Source organism: Tachypleus tridentatus, chromosome 1, assembly GCF_004210375.1.
Source record: "Tachypleus tridentatus isolate NWPU-2018 chromosome 1, ASM421037v1, whole genome shotgun sequence".
In the NCBI taxonomy this organism is placed as follows: domain Eukaryota; kingdom Metazoa; phylum Arthropoda; class Merostomata; order Xiphosura; family Limulidae; genus Tachypleus; species Tachypleus tridentatus.
The window spans coordinates 90,319,613-90,332,829 of record NC_134825.1 but is presented as its reverse complement, the minus strand read 5'-3'; the positions used below and the strand labels follow the sequence as shown (position 1 = coordinate 90,332,829).

General features: G+C 31.8%; 1 protein-coding gene across 1 annotated transcript in view; it reads left to right on the top strand.

Annotated features, from left to right (window-relative positions):
* LOC143255346 (osmosensitive cation channel TMEM63C-like) overlaps positions 1–12,481 on the top strand; it is a 98,309-nt gene extending 85,828 nt beyond the window's left edge. Inside the window, 5 exon segments of the mRNA XM_076510847.1 lie at positions 1,414–1,519; positions 2,171–2,338; positions 3,011–3,123; positions 3,850–3,915; positions 11,705–12,481. Of these exon segments, the coding sequence (XP_076366962.1) occupies positions 1,414–1,519; positions 2,171–2,338; positions 3,011–3,123; positions 3,850–3,915; positions 11,705–11,887 (636 nt within the window). The 3' untranslated portion in view covers positions 11,888–12,481.
* The last annotated feature ends 736 nt before the right edge of the window (positions 12,482–13,217 follow it).

The window sequence follows — 13,217 nt, the reverse complement described above, 5'->3', positions numbered from 1 at the left end:
CTTGAGCTTTTCCACTAACGTCAGTAGATTAATCAACTGGAAGAGATCACAACAGAGACAATTCATCTTCAGGTGCTTCAAAGTGTTCGCAAACTTGATCCTTCAAATGTGACAACAAGTCTACAATTCTGTGCGAAATTGTGTCATTGGACAGTGGAACGGACTTAACCTTTTTGGCGGCATCTGTTCCAAGCATAGATTCAACAATGATTGCTAATGCTGGCACAATTCAGCCAGCCTCTGTATGTGCTTTCTTGCATTTTGCCAACTATTGAGCAACCTTATAACTTGCAATCAATCCTTTTTCAGGCAGCTTCATGTAGTTCACAAGCTTCTTTGATTGTTCATGTTGTTGAGCTGCGAGATTCTTGAAGTCTTCTTTTGGTTTATCCTTCACAGCTGGATGTTTTGTTTCCAAGTTCTCTTCAGTTTGCTAGGAACAAGCGCCTCGTTCGATAAAGCTGCATTGCAGAGTAGGCAGAATGGTAATTGAGAATGTTCCGATTCCAAAGCAATAAAAAATCGATGTATTCGTTTTTGTACTTTTGTTTGATTTCTTGCTTTTGATTCAACACGTTCTCCTTTGCAGCACCAGACTTACTTAAATATTTTTCCATGGATAAATGATAAAACTAATTCATACACGATAAGCACGAAGTTCAGCAGTTGATGTAAAATTCCTACCTACAGCGTAGTAGCTGTAGCTTACCGCAGAATGAGAACATGTTCTAGAAAGCAGTTTGATTGTTTGATGCATCATTTATGACATACGAAGCACTTGTTGCACCACAATTAAACCAACAGTCAAACCTTTGCAGTCGAGAATGAAAGTTAAGTGTGAACTTCTTAGTGCTCGAGTTCAATGAAAACAATAGAATGCTTTGGAAGGTTTCAGAGTGTTGTCTCTATATTAGCTTTTATTAACTGATGTGTTCAACTTGCTTGTAAAATCCCAAGAAAAGTGAATGTGTTTCAAAACCACTGCAGCACACAGGTTGAGAATCACTGATGTTCATTATATTTATTTAAGGTAGGAGAGTCCAGATTTTTTGCCCACACTGTATTTGGAGAATGCAAGCTAAGTAAACTGAGGCTAACTTAGTTATCGAATTACATTGAATGAATAAATAATTTCTCCATGCTAGTCTTTGATACACACAAATGCACTGTAGGAGTTTGAGTTTGGAGTACATCATGCACATATTTAATGATTTAAGTTTGTGCATAATAAATAAATTGTAAATCTATGATATATAAAACAAATGTATTAATAAATTTAATCTGCATATATATTGGGCTACAATCACAAATAGTTACTGCAATTATTTAACTTTCTCATGCTAATAATACATTAATATTGAATTTATGTTTTCAACCTTTTGATTAAACATTGTGAATGTTGTTTTCTTGCAGGCAGTGCTGTGGGAGTTTGAGTTTGGAGTACAGTATGCATGGATTTTGCTTATTTTTGCAATGGTTATTATATACAGTCTACCATGTCCTTTAATTGTACCATTTGGTAAGATTTAAATATGTATATGTATTGTACCTAATAACCAGAGAAAAATAACATAACATTTAATTTGTGACTTTTATTACAATTGGCTAGTTTTCAAAAACTGTTAATCATTGAATATAAGTAATCAGATGTAAAACTCATAAGTTGGCAAAGCGAGAAAAGTTAAGTCCAGTTTGTGTCTTTGATAGTGGATAGTTGTGACAGAAAAACACAACAAAAGATAGACCGAAAGTGCTTTTCCTTCCCACCTCAAAATTGGTAATTGGCTTGCTACGTGAGAGAGAGAGAGAGGAAGATGATACATTTGATTTTGTGAAGGATGTTATCATGGATATTATTTATGGTGTATTAATATTGTTAAAGTTTAATCTTTTAGTAGTCATTCTTGTATAGGCTTAGTTTTTAATTATTCTAAAAATTCTGTTTTAGTCTTTACCTATAAAGAACTTTAAACACAATTTCAGAAAATAAAATGATGTAATTGTTTTACTTTAATTACTTTAAAAGTCATTTAAACTACCATCAAGAAAACTATTGCAAAATGTCTCTAACACTAGGATTTTAGCACATATAAATTTTTGAGGGTTTGTTAAAGATGTTAAAATATTTTTAAAACTGTTGCATAAAATGTATTTTTTTTTCTTTTTATAGGACTGGTGTACATGTGTTTCAAACACTGTGTGGATCGTTACAACATTTACTTTGCTTATGGCTCTTCTAAAATAAACCAAAGTATTCATGCATCAGCAATCAATTATGTTGTTTTCTGTTTAATTTTACAACAAGTTTCTCTCTTCTTCTTTTCATTTCTCAGAACAGGTGAGGAATTTTTGGGGTTGAAGTTTAGTTTTCCATTTTAACAATATTATACTCATTTAAGATAAGTTTATGGCAGCTTTTACTATTGTTCTGCCCTTTCTCTCTTCTTCCTCTTTTTTACATATAAGTGTAAAGAAGTTGAAACCTAGTCCATTTAATGATAATTTCTTGACCTTTAGTTCTACTATCTAGCTTTACTAATTCTAAGAACTTATGAGTAAAAGTATAATAATTTATCATCTGCTGTATACAGTGCTGTTGAAGCCTTTTGCATAGTAATGAGGCTCATTAAGACACAGTAGTAGTTGAGTTTTTTGTATTATCACACTGCACAAACAACAACTGTTATGGTGTGAACTAGATTAAAAGGTGAAATGTAATTTTTATTACTTTGTCTGTACTTTTTGTGTGAAATAATGTTGAATATAATAAACTTTAGTATATACTTCTCAAGCTACCCAACAGTAAAATTGTAAGTTTATATTATATAAATTATAAATTTCAGAACATTCAAAAGTGAAATTGTTTTATGAAATCCAAAAGTTAGGATTCAAGAAAAAATTAAAATAAATCAAGGTAGGTTTGTTATTTAGGTGTTTATATTTGTATCAATTTGTCATTTGTAAAATAAATTTAAACTGTGCTGGAAATGATGATTTTCTTACCTTTCAGGGTGGAGTAATATTACAATAGTTTCCTTGTCTGTGTTTGTTTTGACTCTAATGGTGTTCTTTGGACAAGTTTTCTTTCACTGGTTTAAAGAATTGAGCCCCATAACCTACAAGGTAAAATTAATAATACATTTTATAAAATGTTTCACCAAATCATGATTATATAACCATTGTATCACAGGTTTAATAACTAAAGGAATACATATTAGCAAGTCACAGATTAAATATATATACACCAAGGGTAGCTAAATATTATCACATAAGACTACAAAATAAAATTACATAAACCTAATTGCTTTATAATGCTGACAGCACAGCTGTAATAACAAATTTGTCAGAATGTCAGTTAACATGTTGGCTGCTGCAATGTTACAAAGGCATCAATGCCCAATAATAATTTTCTTAGCTGTTTGATCTGAAATTAGCAATAACAACTTTCAAACTGTAGTTGAAATAACTAAAAAAATCTCTTGAGAACAAGAAAATATCTTACATCATTTGGTAGATTAAAACTTAGTGTTTTTATTGATTATGAATGTCATAGAAAATGTCTAAGGGTGTTTCTGGCAATTTGTAAAAGAAAGGGTGTAATAGGAGGGCAGAGCAGATGAATTTGACTCTTTTTTTTTTTATATCTCCACAAACAAAGAAAATTGAAGGCTAGGGAAATTAGATTGTTTCTTAGTAATATCTATACTGTAATGAGTAATTTATATTAAACTTAGGATTTCATAGAAGAGTAATGAAGGGTCTGTATTGTTTTTGTCAAGTAAGTAGATGTTAGTGCTTTTATATTTTAAGCAAAACACAAGCCATTTAAATTTTCCTATTATTATACAGAAACTGATAAGAAGACCAGTTTCTCACACTGTGCTCACTAATCATTCTCCGACAGAAGAACCTCAAGTAAGTGAATCACATTCTTTAAAGAAAAACATATTATTTGCTATATGTGTATGTATATTCATAGCATATTATTTATGTTAAAATATGTATTATCTGCAATTTATTCTGATTGCTTCATAACTTATATAATTTTAAGTAAAACTAACTTATTTCAGATTGTGTTTTAACATAACAGATTAAATTTTATACCTTCTGTAACATTCTTTTGTTTCTCAGTTACATTTATTTGTTATTTATTATGATGTTAAATTGTTGAAAAACTTTCAATAGTGATTCATATAGGTATATAGGTGTTTTTATTTTGTAGTCTTTATTGTTCTTGGTCCTTAAAGGTATACATTTTATTCTGTGTATATAACATTTTCATATAGTTTAGTTAACTCTTATGTCACTGTTTTAGGAAGTTGATAGTAAATTATCTTTTTCAGTGTCAGATATGTAAGTGTGACATATTTGGCATACTTTAATAAGATATGGTAATTCCTGTTTATTAGAACACTCAATTTCAAACCTGCAGGTTGAAGATTTGAATTCTGTTACTAAATATACTCTTTTGATGTTATATGGCTGCTTTTTAAGTTAATATCTGATTACAAACTATGGAGAAGGTTAGTCCCCTAGATTTGTGCCTACTTTTACAACATTAAATAATACAATTAGCAATTTGTGAAATAGAATAAGTGGAAGGGTGGGGTTGGGGTTTAAATTGCCTTGGACCCTTCCCTTATATCCATGCCTTCTTATAGAACATTATATGGTTTGGTAACAGCAGATTTGGCAACACTAAAGTATGTCAAAAGCCAAGTCATTAATAGACAAGTTGCCAAAATTTGACTAGTCAAAAAATCAGCTTGTCAACAATTGTGTTGAGATGGATTTATTATATTTATGTTTACTTAGGAAAATGCATGCATATTTACATATACATGAATTAGGTTTACAATGTATACAAGTAACTTGTTGCAGTTTGAATAGATAAATATAAAATACAATGATTTGATAGAGATGAACGTATGAATACAGTCTTAAAATGCATGAAATCAGTTAATTCAAGAACTTGTACTACATATGGTATTGAATTACAATACAAGTTTTAGAAAGTTGAAAACTGAAAAATTTTTGCTGTTTTTTGTTTAAGTTTTTTCTGGTTGTAAGATCGTTTTCATTATTCATAAATATAGTTTTCAGGGTTCGAAATTTTCTATTTAAAGCCGGACATGCTCGTTAAAAAATCAAGTTTGACTGGCACTTTCTCATCTATCATCAGACATCGTGACAGGTGGTTATATTTCTAACATACTGGACACAAATACACCATCCCCTCAAATATAAGTGAGACAAAAGCTGTGTATGCACAGCCCAAAGATTTTGCTTAAAAGTATAATCTATGAGTGGAAAATAACTTGCAAAATTTAAGATTTAATTTAAGACAAAAAAAAAGCAAATTAAAAAAAAACGGCCGTGAACGCTCACAAAATGAGCTTTTTAGGTCGCCTTATCCGTGCCGTCCCGGATAGTCACGTGACTGCTAAACATTCACGATGATCTGACCATGACATCTGATAGTAAAAAAACTGGAAAGTCTAAAGATCTATTTCAATTTGGCTTCACGAGCAAGACTAATGAATCAGAAGACAATTCTATGGAACCCTGAGTGAAAAAACCCAAGCTAGTTGACCTAAGCCCAAGTGTTAAAGCAAAAACTGTTACCGCTAGTACTGGCACTAAGCCTAATCATCGTTTCCAGGATGAATGGAATAGAAGCCGACCATGGCTGGAGTATAATAACGCTACGGAACTGATGTTTTGCTCAATTTGTCAGGAATATGACCAAAGTAGTAGAAGGCAGAAAAACACCTTCATAACAGGATCTTCCAACCTGAGAGCAAGTGTGGTTAAGGAGCATGAAAACAGTCACACCCACAGTCTAAGTTGTCAAGCTAAAACAGCAAAAGAAACAGCTGATTTAACTCCCATGATAAAAGAATTGAGCAAACTTAACCAGACTGAGAAAGATCGTTTGCTTATGCTGTTCAGGACTGCCCTTTATATGGCTTTGAATGCAAAACCATTCAGCGATTTTCAAGAGCTTCTGTTGCTGCAGGAGCACAACTTTGGTATGAACTTAACAGAACATTATGCCAATGACAAACAAGCAGTTATCTTTACGAAGTATATTGCAGAAACAATTAGAATTAATGTCAGATCTCGTCTGCACATCTCATTATTCTTTGGCATTATGACTGACGGCTCAACAGACACTGCTAACACTGAGCAGGAGATAGTCTATGTAAGATACTTGGACAATGAACATTACCCAGTAACCCACTTCCTGTGTCTGCAGTCAGTTGAGAAGGCTGATTCTGAACATTTGCTACAGGCACTTAGTTCAGGTTAAGGTTTCTTAATTACCTTGGATGAGAATTTTCTGGATTTATCCTGAATTCCTAATTAAGAAAAATTAAAATGGACAATATTTCATGTACATTTGTGTTTTAATTCAGGTTTGTATAGTTATTCCATTATTAATATACATCAGTGAAAACTCAAGCATTCTTCGATTGATTTAAACCAAGAAGAACCATGTATTTAACATGACAGAATTGGAGCTTAACCTAGCACAACTAGCGTAATAGATAATGGAGCAATTGAATTTTCCAAAGTACAAATTTACTTTTTTTTTTATTACAGAAAGTAACTAATATTGGGTACTAATTTTTTGTACTTGCAGCATTGTCCATATATGGCAAATTTCCCAACTGGCTTGAATCATTTGTATGCCTGACAGCTGATGGGGCAGCTGTCAATTTTGGCATAAATAAAGGGCTTGTCAACAGATTGAAAGCACAAAACCCTTATTTGATTGGGATCCATTGTGTTAGTCACAGATTGGAACTTGCAATTAAGAAGACCATCAAGGACATCCCTTACCTTGATAGTATCCAAACCTTTTTAGAAAACCTATGGAAGTTTTATGACAATTCGCCACAGAACTGGGCTGGCCTCAAAGAAGCTGGTAAAGCCAACAAAAGGGACAGGAACCCAGTGGGTGGCCTACTAAGAGCATGCTCTATAGTCAGTTTCTCATAACTGGCCAGCTTTAGTGGAGCATTTGTATCAAGTAAAGCTGCATGACAAAGGGGAACATGGACAGAAAGCTGTAGGATTATACAGTACTTTGACAAGCCTTAAATTCATCCTGTACATGGACATACTCTTGGCAGTTCTGCCTGTTTTGACATCTCTTAGTCTCAAAATGCAAGACAATTCTGCTACTGTGAACATTGTTTCTAACAAACTTGCTGTTTGCAAAGAGAAGCTGAGCAATCTGAATCATGTTGTGAGATCATAGAAAATTGTTAGAGCTCACAACATGTGAACAAACTGGCAAGTGGTTACTTAGAGGAAGGTGATTGCTATTAGTGGTCAGACAAAGGCCAGAGGCTCAAAAAAGTGCTACAAAAGAGACAGTTGCTCAATCCATGGCTGAAGAAACTGCCATCTTCATAGGTAAAAATTGTTGCATATCTGAATGGGGGATTTGAAGAATTTGATAAGGATTTTATTGGTGCCTTTCAAATTTTTGAACCAAGCAACTGGCCTAAAAGCAAGGAAGCATTGTCATCTTATGGCCATAATGAACTCTATTCACTATTGGACCACTTTGGTGCTCTGCTAGAAGCTAAGGGTTTCAACATTGCAGCTGATATTTGCCAAGCTGACTTACACGAGACACTGCTCAAAGCCACAAGATTTTCCAAATCAGATGAGTCCCTGGCTAGTAGTGCAAGTGGATTGTGGGCCCACATGTTAAGTCAAATTACTGTTGAGGATGGTAAACCTTTCCCTGGATCAACAGTGTTGGCCTTGGTATGCCTCATGCAGGTGATTTCCATGTCATCTGCTGAACCAGAACATGGATTTTCCCAGATGGCAGTTATTAAGGACAACTGGCAGTCCAAACTAATAAATGAATCTCTTAATGACTTGATGACAATAAAATTAGCTAAGAATAAGACCTATGATCTTACAAGCACAGAATTACTGTGCAAGTCTGTAGAACCCTGGTGGAAGGACAGTAAAAAAAACAGACAATTTGTGAGTCCACATGGAACTTGCACACGTAGAGACAAAAGAGATACTGAGTCTACATCAGCTGATGTCTTAGTGCTGGATGACTAAATCTACGAGTTTCATTGATGTGTCATTTTTTAATGGATACAAGGCTTGTTGCCACTTGCTTTGAAATAATGTTTTAGTGCCATAAATAAAATGATTCTGTTTTATATAATAATTGTCTCTACTTGATTTCTTGTTTTCGGTAATGTCCGGTGACAATTTTGAGGTGTCCTGCTAAAATATCAAATGTCTGGCAAGTTTCACTGTCCAACAGGACGTGTGTCGTGCTGAAAATGTAGAATATTTCTACCCCTGCTTTATGTTCCTTATGTAATTGTTCAAGCACTTGTAAGTAATGTTTATTATTTTTAACTTACTTTATTGTCAGGTGTTTTTTGATAGTGAACTTTTTTTTGTGATAAAGAAGCAAAAAATTTCAGATTTTGGAAAATTTCACTCTTCAAATGTTATTTAAAAAAAAAAGAAAATATGTATGTTAAAAAGCATAAATATCTTCTATATTGTACATTCTTGTGTGTTGATAACCTTCATAGTTGTTTAGAAAATATAATTTTATGGGATAATGAAAGAGATCATTGTGGCTTTTGAAGATTCTGACAAAGACCTATTTGTTAATTGAACATTTCTTCCCCCATTTGGAAGGCAGTGACTCTGTTTTTGGATTTACAATGCTATATATAATGAGGAGTTGATTTCTCTTAGTGGACACAATAGATAACTTGATGTGGCTTTGTTATAAGAAAACATACACTCCCTCAAAATCCATTTACCTAAATATTAATAATCATTTTCATAGTACAACCAATTCCTTTGTAATGTGACATTTAAAACCCTAATAATTGCTTTACTAACCTTGTAAGCTATCATGCTTTACCATATTTAATAGAATATGTATGGGAAGGCTATGTAAAAAATGTACCTTTCACCAAGAATTGTACATTCATACTTGCAAGGGCACACAAATAGGGCCAGAACTGTGTGTTTGACAGCTTTCCATGAAGAAGTGTTTTTTGTTAGTAATTTAGGATTATGCAGCATTGTGATGTTTTTTTTATCATTAAATAGCAAAAGTTGCTTATATTGTGTAAATAAAGTTCTGTGGTGCATACTTGTCACACTGTTGTATGGACTGGTTGTAAGATTTTAATGATACCTAAATATTGGTTATGAAACAATATTGATTTTAATTCCTTATTTTCTATTATGGCAGACTTAGTATAGTATTTTGTGATTTTATTGAGGTTTCTAATTCAGGTTACTAATTCAAATTTTTATTTCATAATTTTTTTCTGTTGCGTTATTGGATTTGTCTTATAAGCAAGATCACAACTAATCTAAATTTATCCAACTTATCAGTAGTATGTCATAAACTTCTGAAAATTATGTTGTTAATAACACACTTAAGAAATGGACAAAAGTTGCTAGTTTTTCTAGGTATAATAATAGCTCCAATTACTCCTGAAGATGTATTGGTAAACTTCAATATATACAACTTATTCATCAATGATCTGGTCAAAGAAATTATAATTTTTGTAGGAGATCAGACACCAGTATCATTTTAATCCAACAAAACAATGTTTTTCCAAAGATAACATAAGTTGACTACAAAGCTCAAATTTTAAACAGGCTTAAATTAAAAAAACAATTTTATTACCAAGACATAAACTTTTGAGAATTTTCATCAAAACACAAAGTTAAGTAACATGAATGTTTCCTTTATATGCCAAAATAATGAAATAGGACATGAACTTAACATATAAAATTTCAGTGTCCTTTACAAAGCTAACATGGATTTGGAATTACTGATTAAAGAAACCCTCCACGTAAGACATCCTTCACCAGTACTGAACAACATGTAGTCTTCATTTCAGTTGCACATTTTCTAATATGTACAATAATTATTCCTTACCCATATAATTTTTATGTTGTTGTAGTTTTCATTAAATTACAGTTATAATAGCAATGCATTTTAGTTAGTTATTTAGGAATAATGTAATTGTTATTTTGCTTTAGATACTGAAGATAGAATATGTTGAATTCCTAAACATTTACCTGTTACCTTACGTTATAAATAAATAGTGTTCATCTTAAATATCATTATCCTTTTTTTCACATTATTGTAATAAACAATTCACCCACCAGTGTACTGAAAATTCTTCAATATCCAAACTTTTATATCTGACTATCAAAATTTGTGAAGCTAAATTCATAAGAAAGACTGATTAGATTAAACAACATGGAATAAGTGACTCAAGTTTCAGAAAAGGTACTATAAATTATTTATAGAGAAAACAAATACATTTTGTACATGAGAAAAAGTTAATTTTATACTATGAAAAAAATCACATCCATGGAAAGTTCCATTCTGGAGTATTGAAGGTATGTACATATAGACTACAAATAAAAGGAATATGTCTGAACAAATCAGGACCCAAGTAAAAGTGCACAAATGTTTCAATGCATTTAAAAGCAGTCTATTAAGTATAAAACTGATTTTATTATTAATGTTCTTACAAGTATCTCTGAAAACTTACAACGTATATAGCTGATATGTAGACTGAGTTTCAGTAGCAAACTATTAAAGATTTTATTTAATACCTGTCACATACGAATATATATACGTAGACATACATTTGTATATGTTCAGTCTTTATCAAGGTGTCTGAAATTTGGTTTATAAGTGTGGAAGTTACCACACATGATTTGTTAAATAAAACAGTCCAGAAATGTTTGAAATGTGTAAATGAAACTGTAGCTTTTGACGTGGTAAATACATTTCATCTAACTTGTGTGTAGGTTGAAGAACATTTAATGAAATCAGTTTTTTTATAATTTGAAACTAGGTTAACAGCAGGATAAATTTGATCTTTGCATGCTTTAACAGCATCATAATCAGTCCACTTACCTGACATTAAGAAAAGCTGTAAATTACCTATGGCTACAGACTTTTCAGATATCTTGTACATTAGAACTGTTGTGGAATTATTTGTAACTTTTAGAGGAGGTGGGGTTATATTTCTCATTCTAAAACTAGTTCACAATTTTTGTATCTTTAATTAACTCATGTACTGTGGCTTGGACATACTTTTTAGTGCTCCGTAACCTCACAATGCAACTGTGACAAATACTTCCCATTGTTGACACTGTTTATGTCTTTGCCTGTTGGGTTCAGGTTTATCATTTTTACTGTCATCATTAGATTGATGAGAGCTTGCTTTCACTTGTCTCATTGCCTCTTCATCATCACACATTGGAACACCATCTGCCTCACTTTAACTATCTTCTAAGCTATCTGTGTCAAGCACATTTACATTGTAATTAGATCTACTGCTAGGTGCTATGACAATGTGTGTATGGTCAGGCATCTTGTTGGTTATTGAAAGGCTAAGTGGGATGCCAGTAAATACTTTCCAACTCATTTTACTCCCATATGTAATGAACAACAATTTTGAATGGCATTGGGAAACATTTGCTCCAATCACAGTGTGAAGGGTGGAAGCACTGCAAAATATATCTTAACCTCAGTGAAAAGGTTAAAAAATAAAGTGTAAAATAAATAAAATGATATAATTTTATATTTTTAGTGAAAAATTTTTAAAATAGTTGCAGCAACTAATTTATTTTATTGGTGGTATTGCTGTACTTACAGACTTATGTACCCACTGTGTTAAAAATGCAGTCCTCCAGAGCTGATGTATACAATACAAACAGTGGTCGAACATATGGAACCAGTGAAAACAGTGTTTCTGTAACACCAGATGTGGAACAGGTAGGACCAGGCCAAGAACTTGCACAGCTGGTCAATTTTGAGCAGCCGTATCAACGTTACTGATATCTATTTAGATCATACATGAAAGATTTTTATTCATAACATTAATGAATACTGATGCCAATGAAATTTTTTTCACACTGCTGTATTTTCTAGATAATTTAATTTTCATGCACCCCAAGTATAATTTCAGCTACAGTTTTTAAGTACAATTTTGTGGTTATACTATTTTGGTGTTCCCCATATCAACAAGGCAGCTGTAAATGCTTCAGAGGTGATAAATATATATTGCATTTAACAATAAAAAGCTGATTTTTATAGCTTCAAAGTCACTTGTATATAGTGTAATATGTTTCAATTTGAAATCTTAAAAAAAAATATATAGGCAGATAGAATAGTTGTTTTTACCATCCATAAATTATGATGGTTCCATAGACTTTATGATATTTCTAATCGTATGTTTGTAATCTGGTAATCTAATTGTTTCTTTTAGTTCCAAAAATGTTGTTAACATTTGCTAAAGTCTTGGGCTTTGATTTTGCAGAGTTCCAATTTTTACTTTATTAACATAGGTCTTTGTCTTCAGGCTATCATGTTTTTGCATATACTGTGACAAATGAATCTCTGCTTTTGTTTTTAAATAAAAAGAACTTTGCATTTCTTGAGCATTTTTATACAAATATTTTGGCACAGTAATTGTAAAATAAAATATAATTTTGAAATGAATTAAGTGTTACAAAAATGTTACAAGTATAGCTACTGTGTGTTTTTTTTTTGTAGGCATTCCTATTAAAGTCATATGGTCTATTCTTATACAAGTCATTAATTAGTTGCAATTCACTAAATTTTGTATTTGTTGCTTAATATATTTGATTTTAAGTTTACTTTTGCTGTATATTACAAGTTCATATTATTTTCATTGTTTAGAAGGTTTATTACAAATTCCACTATTGTTTCAATATACTACAATAAGGGCTGTCTATTTCAAAGTCTGAATAGAACATGTTCTTTGGTGTTTGATTTTGTGTGATATCCTATAATTGTGGAGCAATCTCAAGAAAAGTTGGTACACTGAGACAGTATATAACTTTGTAAACCTTTGCACCATAAATGGAAGTTCTTTTCTTCAAGAATGAAAATAACTTGGTTTTTTTGGCATTATAACTTAAATATCATTGGAAGAATATTTTTTGTGACATTGGTACATAATGTTGATGTCACTGAAAAAGAAAACAGTTGCAAAAAAACTGGAGACCATATTTAAATACCTTAAGATTTTAAAAGTTTTCAGAAAATTTTTTTCCATTTCTTCTTTCTAATAAAGAGCAAGTAATTGCAAGCTTTTGAAGAAATGAGTTAGGCACTTTTAAATTATATAAGTATTCAGAGTAAT